Source organism: Branchiostoma lanceolatum, chromosome 2, assembly GCF_035083965.1.
Source record: "Branchiostoma lanceolatum isolate klBraLanc5 chromosome 2, klBraLanc5.hap2, whole genome shotgun sequence".
Classification (NCBI taxonomy): Eukaryota; Metazoa; Chordata; class Leptocardii; order Amphioxiformes; family Branchiostomatidae; genus Branchiostoma; species Branchiostoma lanceolatum.
Window position 1 is genome coordinate 8,013,354 of NC_089723.1, and position 21,899 is coordinate 8,035,252.

The following is a 21,899-nucleotide window of genomic DNA, read 5'->3' on the forward strand; positions in this document are numbered from 1 at the left end:
AGTCATTTCTATACATGATTAGTTCAAACAACACTATCACAATGTATATAACGTTAGACGTCCATCTTGCAAAAATACAAGGTCGTTTTGATGTGATGACTGAAAATCGTCGCCGGGGTTTTTGTAGGCTCGCGATATCATCTTACGGCACGTGTTTGTGCGGTTTTGAAATGATCAAAGTAGATCCGCTATGAAGTTATTACACAAATGTCCTAAATAGTGTTAGTGAATGATATCAGAATTTCTTTTATTTCCATATTTTGGGCCTAATATTGCTTTGGGTAACAACATGGGATCCCAAACTAAGAGTGAGATGGAAAATAATTTAGGCCAGAGGCAGCCCTGAATAATTAGCTTTACATTGACGTTGAGTAAAATGAGCCAATCTTGATCTTGATCTGTTGCTAGACAACACCCCTCTTGTATATGTAGATGTAGACAGTAGACAACACCCCTCTTGTATATGTAGATGTAGACAACACCCCTCTTGTATATGTACAGGAAGATGCATCTGATCAGTTAAAACGAAGGGTATTAGAAATGAAGAGAAAGGATCGGTGGCGAATTTAATTTTTAAACCACCTCAGTTACTCAGTAATGTTTAATGTTTGTAAATTTCTTTATTTGTGCAAGGAGGTGATTTGTGAGACAATTAAAAAGCACCCCTGTCATGGTAGTGGTTCAGTCCGGGATGACCTCGGGGTTAAAAGAAAATGGCGGACGAAAGCACGATGGACGACAGAGGTCTGGACAAAACTGCTTCACTTGGACCTCCAGCAAGGTTTGACAATGTCTTGTTGGTGTTTTGATACAACATATATCTAGCCAAACATACTCTGATACGTAAAATACCAGATTTAGGCCAGGGTGGCCGTGTATTTGAACCAGAACTGGTTCGTAGCGGAACAAAGACACGAAACAAGGACGTGTGCCAAACCGAGAAACTTGGCCAGACATAAAATACTAGACAGTATTTCCATGCTAATCGGTAGCGTTATAACGTTATATACATACATTTGTAGATGATTATCAGCGGCTGAGCCATACAAAAAAATGCCTTCTGTTTCCTGTCTGAGTGAGCATATCAGTCATTTATTTTGCTCAACGACCTGCAGTGACCCCTTATCTCTGAAAAGAGGAGTTACGCCCGCCTCACCTTCTTCTACAAACTAGTTAACAACCATATTAATATAGACACCGACAGTCTACTGAAACCAGCTCAGGGGCGCACCCGGGGGAGCCGACACATACAAACACTCATACTTCCCCCGCACTATCCCCCAGTGGAATAACCTGCCTGGCACGGTTGTGACGGCTCCCACCGTCGTTCCGTGCCAGGCTGGAGGCCTGCCCGCCTTAGCCCGGGACCTCAACTCCCCCCCTACCTTCTCCCTGAAGGGGCTATATTTGGGGGTATCAAAATGTAGATGTAGCTGTAGATGTAGATACATGTATCTGAATATGATCTTCATCTGTGTTGCTAGTGTTGAAGGAAGCTCACCTGAAAATGTTGAAGTCGTGCCCACACCACCACCAGTCGTCCAGCACACACAGCCGGAAGTCAGGTACAACTGGAAGGACATCACACAGGACTTCCTCACCTCATGTGAAGGTGAGGATTGTAGTGCATGTAAAACTGTTGTGTGTTGTGCCATGATGGTATTAAACATACACAATGTATAATTCCACCACCACCATATGTTGTATGGGAAGTGTAGAGTTTTTTTAGTTACTTTTAGCAGTGTTTTTATTATTATTTTGAGGCAAAAAAAGGGTGAGGAGGTTTTGTTGGTGTTCCGACCGTGGGTAGGATCGCCCGAAGGCCGGAGGGTGATCCGACCTGCGGGAGGGCTGGGACCGAGGGTGATGCAGAATACACCGTGTTGTATTTTATTTATGTCATACCCACCCGAGAAAACACATATTTCAATGCGGAATGCACCAGAAGTTGAGGGAGTTTTGTGTCGGCGAACAAAAAACTGTAACAACATTGATTCCAACCTCCAAATCCAGTATTCGAATTCACGACGGCGGCGCAACCGGCACGCTCAAAATGCATTCGAAATATTCTATGGAAACCTGTGTGATACAACTCCCGAACCCTATGTGATACGGATAGCTATCACACGGTCTGGAACCCCTGTATTAGGCCCAGGCATGACAGAAAGTACAGTACATCATCATCATCAGTTGACGTGCTTTCACACCGTCTGGGTTATACCGCCCCTTACGGGGTGACATATCCTTTCATTGGCTGATACAAGACTGGGAGCGCCAGCTATAGCCATGGCGACTTACGAAGGGCGTTTTTGCTTGTTATTACAATGTACTTTAGTATAAGTAAAAACGCCCTTCGTTAGTTGCCATGGCTATGCTAATCTCCAAGCAGATCCACACCGGGCGCAAAAATCGTATATGCTAGCCCGAGAAGGTCCAGTCAGCCAGAGAGGGTCCAATCAGCCTGGATCCAATCAGTACCGGGCTGATTGGACCCTCTCTGGATGACTGGACCTTCTCTGGCTAGCATATACAATTTTCGCGCCCGGTGAAGATCTGCTTGGAGATTAGGCTACGCCAGGTACAGTACAGTAGTAATACAAATGTACTACAGTAGTATGCATATTCAAGGTGTCATGGATTCGCTGTCAGTGGAGAAAAGCACAATGAAATTAAAAACCACTGTTACAATAATCAAAAAGTTACAGTATTTATTGTAGAAAATCACATTTTCTACAATCTCTTGCAGAACTTGAGCTCGGAGAGTTGATGCATGATGCCAAGTAAGTAACGTTAGCTGTCTTTTGTGTTCAGTTTTAAAACTCTGACTGATTATATCTATCTAGTGTGTCCATGGTTAGAATTCTTTTCTCCAATATCAAGGCCATTCATTTTTGGTGTGTGAAAGGTGTGTGAAAGGTGTGTGAAAGGTGTGTGAAAGGTGTGTGAAAGGTGTGTGAAGGATGTGTGAAAGGTGTGTGAAAGGTGTGTGAAAGGTGTGTGAAAGGTGTGTGAAAGGTGTGTTAAAGGTGTGTGAAAGAAACTATTGCTCCATGTAAGGTTAGACATTAATGGTATCAAATAAAATCTGAACATACTTTTGTTTTGTGCAAAAACACAGATTTGTGAGAAATGTTCTAGCCATACCAATAGTAGTACTGTTTTTACGTTGCTGTGTTGTTGCTGATCTGATATGTGTGTTTCCAGTTTTGGACTGTTTGAGGCCATGTCTGCCATCGAGATGATGGACCCAAAGATGGATGCAGGGATGCTGGGCAACAGGGGGGACAGGGAGGTCCTAAACTTCCAACAGGCAATACAGGTACCTTGTGTTTGTATATAGTCCATTACAGTACAAGTGTACTGCAAGTAATTACAATGTAAGGGCCCTGTCACACTTGTGCATATATTCAAGTGCGTGTGAGTTGCGCATTAACATTTTTGGGGGTTGGTAAAGTTTGCGGGGAAATATTGTTTTCTACTTTGATCCACCGTTGTGCAGCCTGGTTTTCGAACCAAAGAAATCACTTATTCGGCTGCAAACTTAACCTAAACCAAAAACATGCTAATACGCAACTCATGCGGACTTGTATTACGCACAAGTGTTATAGGGGCTTAAGAATAGGTTGCTGCAGCATAGGGCCATACACAGCAAAGAGTTGTACACAGCTATATAGCTAGAAGGGCGTCACAGCGTCTTGGAGACGCCCAACACTGAACAAAAAACAAAGAATATAGACAGCTTGCACAGCACATGTAGTTTCTTATCTGAAGGCTATGGTATTGGTAGGGCAATTTCTGTGTTCAAAGCCATCTTTTTGGTTGTGGCACTTCTTTGTCTAACTGTCCTGTCTGTTTTCCAGAGAGAAACTGTGAAACTCAAAGACCTGACGGCACCAGAGCTCATTGGGATCATTGACACAATGCTGTCCAGCATGGTAAGTAGATGAAACAGAGTACTGTAAATGTATTTAAGTTTGCGTGGTTTTTATTTTGCGCTAAGGCGACAATGGAGTGTTTGCGATGGTTTTAAGTTTGCGGCAGTGCTATAGTTACATACTGCTACAGTATTGGACAAAAATGTTCGCAGTGGTTTTATGTTCGCGGTGAAACGTCGCCGCAAAAACCGCGAACATAAAACCACCGCGAACATTTCTGCATTTACAGTACATAATGTGAGAAGGCTTCTTCATTTTAAAGCATTTGCCAAAGTTGTTAAGTCTCCATATTTCATCGTGTCACAGCTCTATCAAGATGTGAGTTTGAATCCCGGCTGTGTCTCTCACCCGACATGAATGCTACTGGAAAGGGTTGCAGTCTTAGGCATTAACCCACAGTCCACTGTTCATTGTGCTTCCCCGGTACAATAAACTTGTTATTAGTATTACTGTATATATAGCGTTGGTTGTCTCTGTCACAACTAGTGGAAGAATAACTCTTCAGTGTGCTAAACTGGTTCAAGATCACTTTAACTTTACACTTTCACTTTCTTACCAGGTGACGTGGCTAGAAGGCCACTCTCTCGCCCAGACCGTGTTCACCTGTCTGTACCTGCACGACCCGGAGTTGATCGAGGACAGGTGCATGCGCGCCGTCGCTCTGGGCGTCCTCAAACTGGTCGATCTCATCAAGAACAACGTCAACAGAGCCAGCGTCTTTGAAGAGGTCAGAAAAGTCGGCTTTCTCTTTTGCATTTTATCCTCCCTGCTAAGGAAATAATACCATGAAATTTTTATAGGCTTTTCATTGACATCATGATAATCATATTTTCAATCACCTGGCAACCATGTAGAGCTGTGTACCTAAACAAATTTTAGGTACAGGTACAGGTACAGGTACACGCGGGTTTAGGTACAGGTCCGGACCTGAACCTGTACCTAAACTACTTGTTTGGAAAATGCTAGATTTTCTTTAAGGACAAAAGCATGTGTTTGAACTGGTAAAAACATAATATTTGATTGTGCTAGGTATTATTTTTATGAAAACACAGGTGAAAATTTGACTCTAGCCATGCAAATGTGTTTTCTGTGCTGTAGAGTGGCTTAAGAGCACTGCCACAGTAGTTTCATAGTAATTTTATCTGTCAAAGTGGCCATCCCCTGAGTCAGGTCCAGTACCGATACAGCAGGGTCAGTGTACCGGTACACAGCTCTACAACCATGTCATCAGAAAATTAGATTACAGTAGCAGCATGTCAACGTGTTTTTAAAACAGACATACAGTCAAACCTGTATTAGCGGTCACCTTTGCATAGCGGCCACCTGCCCATAGTGGTCACTTTTTGTCGGTCCCTTGGATTTTTCCCATTGACATAAGCATTAAGAATTAGGCTATAGCGGCCACCTGTCCAACGCGGTCGCGGCCAGACGATTTTCAGTCCCGCGAGTACAGTAACACTGTCGGTAACGGTCACAGCGCGCCGGTAAAGCCGCATCGCCACCGCACGCCGGGTTCAAAATCTTCATTTTTCACGTTGTTATCAAATTTATGTGGACTCAACTGGATAGGATGATAATAAAGAAAACCAGAATGTTTTATCTTTGTTAGAAAATCCATGGTTTGACGCGAAGTCAGTATAATTTTCTTCGCATGGCTTGCGTTTGTACATCGTAGCAAAATTGACAATTTCTGTGCATTTCGACTGGACATATCTTACGTCAGCTTTTTGGAAAATACAACTCGCACATGTAGCTGATGCGGTAAGTTCGGGAAATGTTTGAATGCCGGCCCAATATCCGTTTTCCCCGGTGCTCAAAGTCAAAACGTGTTTTGGGCGATTTTCAAAATGGCGCTGATAGTCAGCAGCACAAAGGTCAACGGAAGACACCACTGTTTCGGAGGTATAATGCGCTAAATTTATTTTGCTGCAAAGTATCACTGAGGATAATTACTTTACCAAAAGCTTCAAAAGAAATATGAATAACATTAATATGATGTAAAATTTGTGCTATTGCAATTTTCTGAAAAGAAAAAAGCCATCAAAAGAGCGACCTTCTTCTGAGTACCCTATTAGCATAATGGTAGAAGCTGATAATGACAAGCGGGAAGCGAAACAACAACAGACTAAGGAAAACTATCGCCACGATTTTATGTTTCAAAACGGTCGAAAACGAACAGTAAGTGGCAACTGAGCAACATGTATTTTGTTCTTAACTAACTAGGTGGCATTTTGCTGCGAAAGACTTTGTTTCATATGATTAAAACTCGTTGGTGACGCGTGTGCCTACAGCGAAGCAGTCGCGAAGGATCAAGAGTAGAGTATGGCGATGCTGGTCTGTACAGACATGAAGCTCAAGCAAGCCATGGATTTTGGAGTCGGCAGATACAATAATTCTTTTTTCAAGCCCATAATAGAAGTAAAAGAACAACAATCGACTTTCTAAAATGTGACTTACCTATGCAATGTTTACATGTGTACTGTACGGTGAATAAATGTATCTCAGTGGGTACTGAAAATATGTGTCACTCGTGGTCAATTAATCGACATTTTCTCCATAGCGGCCACCTGTCCTTAGCGGCCAGTTTTGGCCAGTCCCTTGAGTGACCGCTATAGACAGGTTTGACTGTACACTGTAATCCAACATGGTGCAAATGACGTCATATTATTTGAAAAGCCTGTATTTGGGAAGGGTTAGAGAAAAGATAGACTGAAACAAAAGGCCAGGAATCTTCAGGTTAAGCAGACTCTTCCTTAGATGAAGGAAGGGTTTGGTGATATGCATCAGGAGTTTGTGACTTTTATGGCCCTTCATATTAATCCTTGCTAATGTGCCCCATCACAGGAAGACTTCCAGACCATGACCTATGGGTTCAAGTTGGCTGGCAATGTCACAGATGTTAGAGTTACTGGTGGGTACTGAAAATGTTTTGATAATAAATGCACATCTTCAGACACATGTTATATTGAATATGTACACAATTTCCAAAAAAGACATAGGAGCATTCTTTGATCTAGACTTTTAGTGATTGCTTGTGTGAAATTTGAATAAAATGTTTCCAATTGATTTATAGGCATGTTACGAGAAGTTGAAGATGAGATTAACAGAAAAGTAAAGGTGAGTAAAGAAACTTTTTTTCAATGTTCAATTATCCTTTTGTGAGCATTAATGGTGTGGAGAAAAGCTTCATCGTAAGGTGTCAGTCTTACAACAGTATGGTCAGATGTTTCAGATAGCATATTTTGTCTGTGAAGACTATTGTTGTAGAGTCTTGGTACACATAGAAGGGAGAAATGTATGGAAAATAGGATTGCTAATTATGTGCTTGCTATTGATTCTGTTTCTCAGAGCACTAGGTGCAAACAGGGAGAGGAGAGAGATCCACAGACTGAACTGGAGGTAACAGACGTAACTTTTCTTACAGATGTTTCCAAACTTTGTTTTGTATGCCTGAAAAGTTATCAATATGATAGCTTTTAACAGGATGCTTTATACTTTATACTAAGAGAGATCATATAACAAAAAGTTTTAAAGAAATGATGTGAGCATGTATTGTGAATTTTGTCTGTTGCAGCACCAGCAAAATGTTGCACTCCAGGCCAGGATGAAGTTCTGTCGTCTCCTGCTCATGGCACTCATAGCATTCAACAAACCACAGGTAAGGACCACTGGAACAGCCGACCATCATGTTAGCATGAAACTTCATCAGAGGTGGTAAATTACATTATGGAGAAATTGAACTGTCCGCCAACTCTAAAAATTTGACTTGCTGTAATAGTGTCAAGAGCAACTGGGTCAGACAGTTGATCACTGGAAAATTCTGTTCGAGTTCAATTTTATGATTTGGGGAACAGAATAGTTTCTCCATTATCTATCCTTTATCATTCACCCCAAAGGAAAACATACACAATTCATTTGTTTGTGTTTAGTTGTGTGGCTTTATATTTTGGGATCAAGCAACAATTGGCATCAGATCAACTTTTAGAGGGAAGATTTTCTTTGCACAGAGAAATTCGCTTAACTAATTACCTATTTTTAATCAAGAGTTTGTAGATACTGAATTTCTTCCGACATGCAGTGTAGTTCACACAACTAATTTACTGTAGTAACAATTCCCCTGTCCCATATCTAGTGTAGCGGTGTGACAGATACCACAGTCAGACTTGTGCACTGAAACAAGGGCTCAGAAAAGTACTTACTGACATTGCAAGCCCCAAAAATTCTTATGCACCAGAAAGCCACAACTGTCTTACTTTAGAATCATGCAAAGAAAACAGATGATTGACCAGCTCGATCGCTCGGGACAGCTGACAGAAGAAACAAACCTCAACTTTGACCTACTTCTACATGTAGGCTGGAACAGTCCACTCAGGGCATGTGGAACCAAACCACTAAGATATCTCCTTACGCCAACTCAACTACTGAAATGTAAAAAGTTTGACCAAAATTGGAAAGCTTAGACCCTACCTGTTCCTTCTAGCCCAAAAGTCTCCAAAATGGACCAAAATTTTCAAGAAAAAGAAGGGTTTTCAAAAGTTTAGTGTATAGTTGTATTCCCATTTTTTGCACTCCACTGTGCAATGCAACTATGACGTCTGCCCTAAAAGTCTGTAGTAACTGCTTCCCTGTCCCATATCCAGTGTAGTGGTATGACAGATGTTAAGAGTCTTTAGTTTTTAGTGAGTAACAACTTTCCCTGTCCCATATCCAGTGCAGTGGTGTAACAGATGGTAAGAGACTACTGATACAGGCAGGGGAGCTGTTAGAGGTCATGAAGAAAACTATCCACCATGGAGCCCACCCAGATGAGACAGCTACACCAGGTTAGATGATAGATTACTAATATTATATAATGTTTTATTCTTAAAGGCATCCAGAGCATTTCATGAGGCTTGAAACTTGAACAAAAATTCAAATTTCTAGTTATTCCTCCACAGAGTAAGTTTTAATAACACTATACCATTACATATCGACATTAAAGGAGCAAAGATACGATGTCGTTGTGTGATGAGAACTGATAGAAAATCCAAGCCCTAATAGACTGATCCTGACTGTCCATCACAATTAGCGGTTCAACCAATTAGAGAATGACTGCATGTCCGTCAAATATATGCATTTTTATGTTTTAAATTTGCATTTCTGCGTTTTGATGGAGGTGGGCGGGGCTATGGTATCGGTCTATTTACACTAGGCGCGTGAAATAAAATATCACCATGTAGCTTATTTTTGTGCCGCTTTTGAGCACCTTTGATAAGAAATCCGCACGCAAATGTGGTAAACGGAGGCATTAGATGTCAATTTCATAATGATTGCAGCAACTAGAATATTTCCAGTTTTCAAGCCTCATAGAATGCTCTGGGTGCCTCTAATATTGTTGTGATTTCCTGTGTGCTAAGGGGAAGTATGTGAAGTAGAAGGTGTCATATTAAACTAGTACTAAGCGCTAGTTAGGTTGTGGGGAGGGGGCGGAAGACAATTTTTTTAACAGTATGATAATTTCCCGGTAGAGAAGTGACTGTGAAAACCGTGAACCTAAAGTTACCGTCAATTTATAATTCTCTTCTATGCTCTCTATATTTTTCTCTATATGATAACATGTATATTTCCAGTTCCGTCCTAAGGACTGTGACCCTTTCCAGTAGCATGCAAGTCGGTTGAGTGACAGCAGCTGGGATTTGAACTCCCAACCTCTTGGTCCAGAGACAGGGTCACTTACCGCTGAACTACGCCCGCTTGTGTCATTATTACTGTCTTTCTTTCCCCAGACTTTCCCATAATTATGGGGTTTGAGCCACTAGTGAACCAGCGCCTTCTTCCCCCCACCTTTCCAAGATACACCAAGATAATCGGCAGGGAAGCTGCCATGGAATACTTCCAGGTGTGTAATTCTTTTGGTAACATAACATCTTTTTGATCAAATATGCATGCTTTACCTTAATGTATACTGTAAATGCAGAAATGTTTGCGGGGATTTAATTTTGCGGTAGGGAGAAAATGGAGTGTTCACGGTCGTATTGAGTTCGTGTTTGAAACAATAGTAGCACTACAGTCACACATTAGAACAGATTTTTGCAGTGGTTTTAAGTTTGCGGTCAAAGGTCACCGCGAAAACCGTGGACATAAAACCACCGGGAACATTTCTGCATCTACAGTAACGTCTACTAAGATGATCCCACCAGGTCACTTATATCTACCACCCTGAAAAAATGCATCTTAAGAGATCTCCCATGCAACATCCCACAGTATAATGCACTCCTGTATATCTGAAGTGTACGCACTAGAGATCTCACAAAGGCACTGTTTCTTGAAGTGGCGCGGATAAATGGTAATGGTGGTTACACTTTAGACATAACAACATAGTCTGACAGTTACATGCAATGTTAAGCGTCTTTTTTTGGTGTTTTTGCTCAATCATGAGGTCACCTTTTTCCACCACGTTTACAGACAAGAATAAAACTACTTTATACCCTGTAAAGTGATCATGGTATAGTCCAGTACTGTATGTCATGTTTTTATTGCAGGGTCTGTTGAACAGACTGGGCCAAGTTTGTGAGGTTGTAAACATCATCTCCATACACACAATACTGGACTTCTTCATAGAGTTCAGCAAGGCCTCGCCATGTGTGCTGTCTAGATCCCTACTACAGGTGAGGCACAGTGATCAACAGCTGACTTTGTCAGGTTAAGAACTATAGAAAGTAGAATTCATGTTTTCTTCATTACAGGTTTGCAAAACCTTTGTTGGATCCGTTGGCATGTGTGGTGGCCGCCATCTTGAATTGTGACGTCACAGGGTCACTATACCATTTTATTGGGAGGGGTGTTTTTTAGGGTCGCTAGCGTTCTCTCTATTTTTAACAAATCGGCACACAGCTATCACACATTCAACTCAAATAAAAATTCAATGCCGATTCATATTTATAAAAAGATACCGTAATCGCTAAAGTAACATAGCGAACCTGAAGTATACATGTATATAGCACAAATACTTAACTATAGTTTAAAGTTAGGTCAGTTATGTACATGTAGTTAACATATATTTAAGGAAGGAAAAATTATAGCTTTTCTTACACTAGTGTGCTCCTTTCCTGTAATATAGTTGAGTAGTTGATTTTCTGTGTTTGAACTATTATTAGAAAGGTACAATGCACTTTAATTCAGTGTTAGTGTACAGGAAGCTCTTACCCTAAGAAGCAAAAAGGGCAAATACCATGTACAGTATATAGTCTAATGGTATAGTTGTTATGCACAAATTGTATTGCAGTGGTAGAAATCCTTTTTTCCAATGTTCTGCAATATTGTAGCAGGTCCAAATTTTGGTCCGCAATTTGAAAATATTTGCTGCAAATACACAAGCCTCCATACTACAATCTTTTCAACCTAATAATACCTATATTTACATCTGATCTAGCTTTGCAACGTTACTGTAATTCTTTATTCTCTCACTCTATCTCACACGGCTCACGACAAAGACAAAATTTCAAATTTATTTTTCATTCTGCAAAATTGCAGATTGTTTAATTTTTCTTTTGCAATTTTGAAAATCTTTCTGCAAATTGCAGACTTCAGGTGGTTATTTTGAACACTGTATTGATAGGTATTCTGTTCCTGTTCTCAGGTTCTTGCCGTGTCTACAGACAGAAAGGTGTTTGGTACCCTCCCTTTTAGGGAGGCCTTACGAGAGGCTGTGAGAGCCTTCAACTACCCACCGGCACTTGTACCCAGGTACGGACATAACTCAGTCTTACTCTGTGAATGTGACAGTCAGTGTTGCTTGTTACAGCTTTTGGAAAGCTTATCAAATAATCAAAACTGAAGTAGGCTTGTTTGCAAGCAATTTTTTATTAGCTCATCATGATTGTCTCGATTTTAAAGTCTTTGACACCCAGGTCCCTTTTTCAGTTTTCAAACAGAACTTTGCATGCATATCCATTCTGCATTGATTTTTATTTACACAAGTGTTTAATGCATTGCTTTCCTTCTCCCTTGGCAGGTCCTATGTGTTCAATAATCCTCAAGCCAAGGAATATGTTGATGCCTTCTTAAGCAGAGCAGTGAGGGTAAGTCGTAAGTTAAATTCTTTATCTTTTACCTACCTACCTACCTGGAAGTATCCTTCAATATGTACCCACATACTCCTGCTTCTCTTTTATTGAGTTGAATAACTGGAATAATACCCAAGGTAACTGTTCCTCAAGCAACTGGATTGATTTTCGAAATCTTCAGATGTTTCAGGTAGCATCCACTACCTTTCATCAGTGATAAAAATTGTTGTTGTTACTGACGAAAGGTAGTGGACGTTACCTGAAATGTCTGATAATTTCGAAAATCAACCCCGTTGCTTGAGTAACTTGCATATCTTATTACCTAAATGTCTAACCTTCATCCACGTAACTGGAATAATGATTGGAAAATGTGTGATTGCTAATTTCTCCCCTCCTGCAGCCCTTCAGTAACCTGTTACAGATCCACGGGCACAACCGAGCCAGACAGAGGGACAAGCTGGGACACATTCTGGAGGACCTGTCCAGTCTGCAGGATGAGGTACTAGCGTTAGACTTCAGTTATTACTGTTGTGATATACAGATTTGTCATTTGTACAACATTTGATTGAATTTCATACACGAATGTTTTATGGACCTCTGAATATAACTGTAAATGTATTTCAGTTGCAGTGCTTTAATGTTCGGTGTTTCTGCGTTAACCTCATCACTGCAAACTTAAAGCGACCGAGAAAATGCTTGTTTTGTCTTCTGCCCACCTACCAAGTGCGAACTAAAAATCACTGTCAGCACTGCATTTCTTTCCTACCTTGAAATTAAATCCCTACAAACTTAGATGCATTTACAGTATTTCTTGAATGTGTAGCTGTCATAATTATATGCTCACAGTAAATGCATCTAAGTTCGCGTGGATTTTATTTCGCAATAAGGCAAAATGGGGTGTTTGCGGTGGTTTTAAGTTTGCAGCAGCGCTATAGTGACATACTGCTACAGTATTGGACAGAAATGTTCGCGGAGGTTTTAAGTTTGTGGTGAAACGTTTGCAGCGAAAACCGCAAACATAAAACCACTGCAAACATTTTTGCATTTACAGTAATCCTGATGTTAGCCCATATTGCCCTTACAATGCAGTCAAAATTTCCCACCTATTACCTTTTTGCCTAATCTACAGTTTGCAGAAAATTTTTAAAAGTGACATAATTTTTTTTCCTTTCCCAGGCAGACAAAGTTGATGCCGCCCTGCACTCAATGATGATCAAAGTGGACCCCCAGAGACAGCACCTGGCCTGCTTCGGCACCTGGGTCCTGTACCACATCCTGCGCATCATGATCCAGTACCTCCTGTCTGGTCTGGAGCTGGAGCTCTACAGCACACACGAGTATCAGTACGTCTTTTGGTAAGTGTGTTACTATTGTTAGCACACAGTATCAGTACATCTTTTGGTAAGTGTGTTAGCATGTATGATGAGTATCAGAACATCTTTTGGTAAGTGTGTTAGCACATATGATGAGTATCAGTACGTCTTTTGGTAAGTACATCTTGTATGTTACTATAATTGTTATTGTAAAGCACACATGAGTATCAATATGTATCAGTACGTCTTTGGGTAAGTGTGTTAGTCATTTTTATGTGCTGTAATGTCATTCTACAGTATTGACTACTCAGCTCTTGGCATGGCCAATGTGATTTATTTTCATAAATTGTGAATCTTCTACTGTATGAAACTTTGCCTCCCGCATCCTTGATTTCCCTCTTGTTTTGTCTTGTTGCCCAAATATTTCCAAAGCTGTCAGGCTTGTATCATTCAGACCATTTTCCAAGAACAGTTACATATGCAACGTTACACACAGACACTTAGGGAATGAAATGTTCAACAGCATGCGGTCATCACGTCTACAACAAGTGTTTGTTATCTGCTTTGTTTATACATGTACACTTAGGTATACTGATTACACGGGTCACTTAAAAGCTTGAAAGACAAATGGAGTTTGAAAATCTGGTTAGATTGAAAGGCAAATGTCTCTATGGCAAAAGTTGTGGCAGAGCTTTACTGTACTGTAAATGCAGAAATGTTCGCAGTGGTTTCATGTTTGCGTTTTTTTGGGTTACATGTAGCACTTTGCCATGAACTTAAAACCACTGCAAAATTTCGCCCTCCTACCCCCTTGTCTACTATTGTCTCAAACGCGAACTTAAAACCACCGCAAACACTCCATTTTCTCCCTACCACGAAATTAAAACCATGCAAACTTAAATACATTTATAGCACTACAAGTCTTAGAGTTTAGAGAAAAGCAACTGACATGTATAACCATATGGAACATTCAACAAGCTTTAAGTCCCAGTCTCAAATCTAAAGTGACCAGGGCTAGATTGGTGTGCTGATCAACTGATGATTTGCTCTCAGTCTCAATCCAAAAGCAGTTCTTGCCAGTTTATATGTGGTCACTGCCCAGCTGTAAAGTGTGTGTATTCCTGTCAGGTATCTGTATGAGTTCCTGTATGGCTGGCTCCTGTCAACCCTGTCACGAGCTGAGGCCATGTACCAGGAACACGACGCCTACATGGAACAACAGAAGGGAGGGAGCAAGAAGAAGAGCAAGAAGAAAAAGAAAGGTGAGTTGTCCAGCTCTCATTATCTATCCGCCATTGGCCGGGACTAAATAAGAACATACATCACTCCAATTGCCCTGTCCAACATCATTTGTCCTAAGTGTTCTTATCAGGGTGCAAAATACCTTGTTGCACAGTGCAACAATATTTCGGTTGGTGCAAGTTAATTCCAAACACAGGTAGCGCAGTGTAACCTTATATTTTGAGCCAAAGATCTCAATCGGAGCCCTGGAAGCTCACAAAAACACAGTCACTCTCATAAAATTCGGTAAATCTTCAATTGAAACAAAGAAATCAACACTTTTTCGTTTTAAACCATCCAAAACCCATCATAGATCGTGGACTTTGAGCTGAAAAAGACGAAAAGACACTGCCCTCGGCTGAACAAGATGTTGTTAGGTCAATGGGAACACAATACTATCTAATTTATATTTTGAAATATCAGTAGTATTATATGCTACATACGAGCTTAATTTGATGAAATCGGTGAATGTTGCTGGAGCAACCTGAAATTTGGATGTGCTAGGTTGCAACATGGGCAACCTGGCTCAAAAAAGTATTTTGCACCCTGCATATGCAATCTCAGTGTCTCTGACTTAACTATCGGTAAAAGTCAAACTTCTGCAGTGCACTTGGCCTCTTGGTTTCCATAGAAGGATGTCCGAAACTATTTGCTGTTTGGCTCGAAAGCAGTGTCCAGCAAATGTTACACGACGGTGGGTGAGCTTTTGAGACAACCGTGGAAGACTTCCATAAATTGTTTTGAGAGTAGCGTGTTGTGTCCAAGAAATGTTCTGTGCCCTGCTCTACTATGTTAAGTTAAAAAGTTAAAATCCTCCCACACCATAATTGATGTATAGGGCGGTGCCCATCTCCGTTTCATAGCCCTGGGGCCACACTGTGGTGCAATCACTGCAGCAGGGGGCTAGTCCACTGGCAGTGGAGTGTGTTTAACTTCCATACTGTTTCATAAGTATGTACCATTTTTATAAAGTCTTTGGTATGACTCAATGCGCCTCTTGTCCAGAGGTGCCCTACCTGAGGCTAGAACCCCAGTCCTTCTGGTCCAAGTAATTTGAACCAGATGTGGCAGAGTAGCAAAGGCGCAGACCACTACACCACAGGGACACCCCCGCTCTACTATGTGCTTGTGTCTTAACAGTGAAACGAAATGTGTGTTATCTTGTATGATGATGTTTTATCTAGTTGCGGTGCCTACTAGAAAAGGGAAGATTTATCATCTTGTATGTTTTATCTATAAATGCTTGCTTGTGCCTAAATGTCCATGTGTCTGTGTGTCTGAGTCACCACACATGTGCAAACTTCAGATGCGCATGCCCCCATAGAAATCTACAGCATGAATGTTTTTGAATGTGTATCAATATGCAAGACCCAATGCAGGTCTGTATGGAATCATATATTATGTGGCTTGGTTTTATGAGATGTTTCTAGTTACGAGTACATTCTTCGAACAGTGACTAGAAAATGGTAGCGAAAATACGCACCTCCAAATTTTCGACGACTCCTGTCCGTCTTGTTCACGGAGTGGCCTAGTCTCGCGAGAACACGAGACTAGGCCGAGACTTGTGACGATCTTCTTGCCTCCCCCGCCTCCTTGCGGAGCAGGGGTAGGTAGGACTTGGGCAGCTCCCAACCTCCGGTACGGTTCATCCCAGCGAGGCAAGAAGATCGTCACAAGTCTCGGCCTAGTCTCGTGTTCTCGCGAGACTAGGCCACTCCGTGAACAAGACGGACAGGAGTCGTCGAAAATTTGGAGGTGCGTATTTTCGCTACCATTTTCTAGTCACTGTTCGAAGAATGTACTCGTAACTGTCAAGTAAACGTGACTGATGAATTTATTCAACGAGATGTTTCTAGTTTTATTTCTGGTGTTAATGACATGAAAAAATGTTTTTCTCTCTCCAGGTCGACCGCCAAGCAAGGAAATTGTACTTGGCCAAGCTGAACAGAGCTTATGTGGAGGTTATTACAAGGTATGAATTGATTTCTGTAAGATATTATTTCCTTTTTTTTTATACATACTGTTGTAAAAAAAGCTTTTGCGAAATTTATGAGGTCTGCATTAGACTTGTTTTTTTCGTCCTCTGCTTGAAGGATATTAAAAAAAGTTTTTGACATTAAGCTTAAAGGGCAAATTTTCACAAAACATTCACACTTCGGATGTTATTGAACATCAAACCATCAAAACTTCATACCTCCAGCTTTTGATACTTCCCACAAGGTAACTACATTAATCGGTGACTTGCCCAGTCATGACGTCACAATGAACGGGGCAGCCGATTTGGAACTTTGCACTGCAGCTTGGAAAGAATGTTATTTTTGCAAGCAAACAAAATAGATATAATGTATTTTGGTGTCTTATGCCCTTTAAGTCATTAGTCAATTACTACAAATCTTATACTACATGTACCGTATGGTATTACAGTGTAGGATGTACACATTAAAGAAGAAAGTTCTTGCAAACACAAAGATACTCTTAAATGTTGGTATGTTGTTCTCACCAGGCCATACAGGGCTTCTACCTTGATGAGCGGTTGAAGAAGCCAGTGTTTGAATTTGATAACGAACAGGTTCGGTACGAGCATCGGTTTGCACCCTTCGCCAGCATTGTCACCCCCCCACTGGTGCCATACTCACAGTTCCAGGCAAGTCAACAGCTTTGTAGCCTCATAGCATACTCCAATAGACCTCTTTCCAGTTACGGTGGCCATTTTGAATTTCCCGGGGTCAGCTGGGGGTCATGCACCAAAGTGAGGCTGGGGGTGTGTGGCCTATGATATCCCTATAGGAAACATATGCCATCTTTGGTGGTACATTTTGCCATTTTGATATGGTACTGTTATCGTCACTGTTATGACATTGTTGTTTTTACTTTTTTACTGATAAGGCCACGCCATTTTTTTTGTTGCTTCTCGAAATAGCCTCTCCTGTTTTTCCCATTTTGAAAAAAAAAAATTGGGTCGCTATTCCTATTCACAAATTTTTACTCACGATTTTATTATTTGTTCAGTTGTAAAACTCAATAGCCACCAAAATAGATTATAAAGGCCTGCACATACCTAAAAAGTGTGGTCACATTTTATCATATGTTATAATTCTTCATTTATCAAAACTATTTCTCAATATCAATCCATATACTTTATAGCAAAAGGTAATTTTGTTACTGAAACTATAGTACTTGATCAAAGAAAGGGTTTCATAATAGCTGAAACTTGAATAATCCTCTAATCCTTTTTTTTCGTCGTTGCTCCAATTTTTATCTGAAAAATCCGAGAATCAACAAATAAAATTGTTGTGGTCTAATGTACAGCAATGGTAAATATGGTATTTAAAAATACAAATATTTCAAAGAAGCAACAATTGTATGCAGTAACTGCCCAGCAGATATGAAAATTGATATGAAACTTGATATTGAAATTGCAATTTCAAAACACCGCCCAGAGTGTACCGTAGTTAGACGCTACCATGTTTGTAATTGTGGAAAAAAGTCTCCTACATGTGGGCAAGTGGGTGCACCCATATTGTTTCCTCAATGTTGATTTTAGGTTAAAGGTCAACATTCATTGTTACTTCAGGAAGCTTTTGCACTTGGTGGAATGTCAAAATGGGCAACCCAGTTTCCTTGTCAATACATGGGTGAATATGACAGCTGCTGTAGAAAGGGTTTTGGGAGGAAGTTTTTCTGGGGCTGAAGCCAATTTGAAGTGAATAGGAAATGCGGGAAGAGCATTGTGTATATGGGTATTTGGGCTCTATGTCTGCTTGCAATCATTTTGTCATCATTGAAAACTGAGGTTTTGGCTGATCGCAAGAAAACAATCAAAAGATGTGATACTACATGTATTTATGTCATACCTGGGCCTGATCCGGGTGTTCCAGACCGTGTGATAACTATCCGGATCACATAGGGTTCGGGAGTGTTATCACACAGGCTCCCATAGAATATTTCAAATGCATTTTGAGCGTGCCGGTTGCGCGGCCGTCGGAAATTCGAATACTGGATTCGGAGGTTGGAATCAATGTTGTTACAGTTTCTTGTTCGAGGACACAAAACTCCCTCAACTTATGGCACATTCCGCATTGAAATGTGTGTTTTCTCGGGTGGGTATGACATAAATAAAATACAACACGTTGTATTCCGCATCACCCTTGGTCCCAGCCCTCCTGCGGGTCGGATCGCCCTCCGGCCTACGGGCGATCCTACCCGCGGTCGGGCTGGTACCTCGGGTGATACGGAATACCCCGTGTTGTATTCTATGTGTACTGAACAGAAGAGGCATAGATACTACATGTATGTACTGAACAGAGGAGGCATAGATATAATTAAGATTGAAACCTACAATGACAAAGATTATGATACTGTGGCTGTACCCTATGTATTAGACCAAAAACGAACAAACATTGCAGAAGTATCACTCTGTCTCCCCTTTCTAGTATAATACCTAAAGTTTAATGAGGATTCTACACTACCAAAAATCTTTTTTCTTATTCGTTCTTATTTTTCTTGTTTTCTTATGTTGAGAAAGATTTTCTTATACAATTTAGGAAAACAAAAAAATTCAAGAAACCTTCTGGGAAGTCTTGCCTTTGTCAATTCTTACACAAAGAATTTTATTCTTTTTTGTTTTGAATTTAACTTAGAAAAATAAGAAAAATGTGCTTTCTCTGGCTTAATATATCATTAAGATGTTTTTTGTTTCGTCAAATTTGTATTCTTACAGATTCTTCCCATAAGTCATTTTTCTTGAAAATTTGATTCCGCTAGAATTATTTTCTTGAACTTTCTTGGTTTAAGCTTAAGAAAAAAATTCTTAGATGTAATTCTTGTTTGTGCTTAAAACAGGGATTCTTGTTTCTGCCTAAAACAGGCATTCTTGTATACAGAATAATATTCTTGCAGACAGAAAAATTTTCTTTGTAGAAGGAAAAACAAGAAAAATAAGAAAAAACGATTTTTGGTAGTGTATGGAGATGGTTTTCCAATGAAGTGTGTCTGTTATAACAAACCTCTTTATTTTGCCAGGACATGGTAGCTCTGGAGAAATTCTCTCCTCCACTGCAGCCAGCAGACTTCTACGTCCAGGCTTGTAAATGTTTCCAGCAGGCCAAGAACATCTACGAAAGTTTCCCCAGCCAGACCAAGGAGGTGCAGACGCTCTGTAAAGTAGCCAAGACCAACTTTGTAGTCGTCAAACTCTTGCTGGGAGGTCACAAAAGAGAGTCCAAGGTATGTAATAAATTTGTGTTGTGTATTCTTTTTTTGGACAAACTTTAAAGGTACTGTGTAATATTGTGTTATGTCCTGTGTTTGTCTGTAAGTGTTCCCCTGTTTGGGTCAGCTATGACCAACATATGACATGACTTTGGCTTCATGTGAATTTCTTATTTCTGAATAAAGAATAATTCTACAAATTGGAAGTAGAAACCTATTATAAGTGAATATAATTCAATAGGCGATATGGTTGCAATATATATGCTTATGTTTGATATATTCTTCATATCAGTGTTGATGATTTCAATTTTGCTTTGGCTCGTATTGCAATGACTGTAGCATAAATTAGTAGCAACAAGGTATAATATATTGAATTTCATATGAGTTGAACTCATGGCTTGACTTGTTACATGTTTCAGTCGCCACCTGAGTGGGACTTCACAGAACACAACACCTTCCCCATCATAAGACTGACCTAACGCTTGACGTGTCCTGACATCTGGGCCTGATGAAGTCCTCTATCATCAGCTTTGAGAACTGCTGGCTAGACACCAACATACTTTGCCCAGCGGGGTGCATTATATGTGACAGATCCAGTGAACATGTACTTGTACTTGCCACTTAACCCAGGAAACTTGTCAGTACTCCAAGAAAGACTGCAGTGTTCACAAAAGTTGATGTCTCACTCTAAAGATGCCCTAAGCGATTTCTGGTCGTAAAACTGGAAATATTCTGGATACAGCAATCTATATGAAATTGACATTAAACTTCCCCATATTAGCACATTTGCATCCTTATTTCATACTTTGGGCGTCTAGAATGTGCACAGAAACAAGCCACAAAATGAGTATCTTATTTATTGGTACCACCCAAAAATCAGCCCAGAATCCAGCCGTAACCGTTTTCTGTCAACAATTTTCGGCAACTTCCGACCGAGTGACGTCACAATGCCCGAGGACATTGGGCCATGACTATGTGATTATTTCTCTGGAAGCATTTGGGACTTATCGGTCAGAATCGCTCATGTTCGGAAGATTTGAAATGATGGCTAGCCTTCGAGTCCTCAGATTTTCAATGAGTTCCCACCACACAACGATATCGCATCTTTGCTCCATGATGGCCAATATGCAATGGGATAGTGTTATTTAAACTTACTATGGATAGAAATGACTAAAAAATTAATTTTGAAAATATGACTTTCGACGCCCTAATATTGCTTACTAATAGGTTGCCTTTAAATGTTGGCACACCAGTCAATGATCCATCTACATTAAGCTGAAGCCACGGAATCTGATGGGTAACTGAAGAAATAAACTTATGTTGTGTAGTATGTCTGAGTTTACAATGCTGTAACTACAAGTACATGAACCAATAAAAAGATGTTGAAATATCTATTGCTGCATTGTATGTTTTGAAAAGGTGTTAACACTTAAGATATTTAACCTTCTCCCTGCTTCTTAACTCTGTAAGTATAATAGGGAATTGAGTGCCAAACAGCTACGTCAGAGTGCTTAAAGGGACGAAAGGGATTCGAGTGTCGAGGTTTGAGTTCACATTTCTCATGATTTGCTGCGAACTGACATTAAATACCAACGCGGCTGAAAAGCGTAAGAATCGGTGTTTTGGGTAAAAATTGATTTCGGGCCCGAGCCTTTTTTCCGGATAACCCTCCGCGTGGAAGGTAAACTGCCCCTTTGACCCCAATCGACCTTTGTTGCGTTCTTTTGGCCGTATTGCATTACGTGCGTCGGGTTATTGTGAAAATCTCAGTGGTAGGATTTTCTTTGTAATGGGCTTGATTATACCTTGGAGTTTTCTCTTTCTGACACTAACAGTCATTTTCGTGTCAAAATATTTTGTGATGTGTTCAGTAAAACTTCAGTTCCACGGGAAAATGCCAAATTTTGCGCCTCATTTTGGATGGGAAAATACTTTTTCCCTCTAATATTTACTAAAATTACAGAGATTGAAGAAACCCAAACTCGGGTTTTCTTGTAGCTAGAGGGATATCCTTCATTCCCATTCACAGTTGTTTTGGCTCAGAAGTATTTCCTGGAAGGGACAGTCGCTAGACTTGAGGGTGTGCAAACTCAATTTGAGACCAAAAATAAACT

The 21,899-nt window shown here is 40.5% G+C and overlaps 1 protein-coding gene and 2 long non-coding RNA genes across 3 annotated transcripts in view; all 3 read left to right on the forward strand.

Annotated features, from left to right (window-relative positions):
• LOC136427343 (uncharacterized) overlaps nt 1-21,177 on the forward strand; it is a 76,929-nt gene extending 55,752 nt beyond the window's left edge. Inside the window, exon 2 of the long non-coding RNA XR_010754402.1 lies at nt 21,013-21,177. This is a non-coding gene — a long non-coding RNA (uncharacterized lncRNA). The remainder of the gene's footprint in view (nt 1-21,012) is intronic.
• On the forward strand, nt 662-21,177 carry LOC136427336 (N-alpha-acetyltransferase 35, NatC auxiliary subunit-like). The gene is made up of 22 exons (XM_066416154.1): nt 662-781; nt 1,485-1,612; nt 2,747-2,780; nt 3,205-3,319; nt 3,861-3,935; nt 4,495-4,662; nt 6,780-6,846; nt 7,009-7,052; nt 7,284-7,334; nt 7,510-7,593; nt 8,647-8,758; nt 9,701-9,813; nt 10,457-10,582; nt 11,554-11,660; nt 11,929-11,995; nt 12,381-12,479; nt 13,157-13,335; nt 14,422-14,555; nt 16,479-16,546; nt 17,078-17,218; nt 19,597-19,800; nt 20,205-21,177. The coding sequence occupies exons 1-22, from the start codon at nt 714-716 to the stop codon at nt 20,262-20,264; spliced, it is 2,244 nt and encodes a 747-aa protein (XP_066272251.1). The 5' UTR covers nt 662-713; the 3' UTR covers nt 20,265-21,177.
• Nucleotides 5,207-6,455, forward strand: LOC136427344 (uncharacterized). Its single transcript, XR_010754403.1, has 2 exons — nt 5,207-5,761; nt 5,810-6,455. It is a non-coding gene; the product is annotated as an uncharacterized lncRNA (long non-coding RNA).
• Nucleotides 21,178-21,899: the final 722 nt, after the last annotated feature.

Excerpts from the sequence above, each read along its gene's own strand:
- LOC136427336 (XM_066416154.1), top strand. The coding sequence starts at position 714 with ATGGCGGACGAAAGCACGATGGACGACAGAGGTCTGGACAAAACTGCT. Across the intron at positions 6,847-7,008 it reads CACAGATGTTAGAGTTACTG|GCATGTTACGAGAAGTTGAA; the intron begins GTGGGTACTGAA and ends ATTGATTTATAG. Across the intron at positions 11,661-11,928 it reads CCACCGGCACTTGTACCCAG|GTCCTATGTGTTCAATAATC; the intron begins GTACGGACATAA and ends CTCCCTTGGCAG.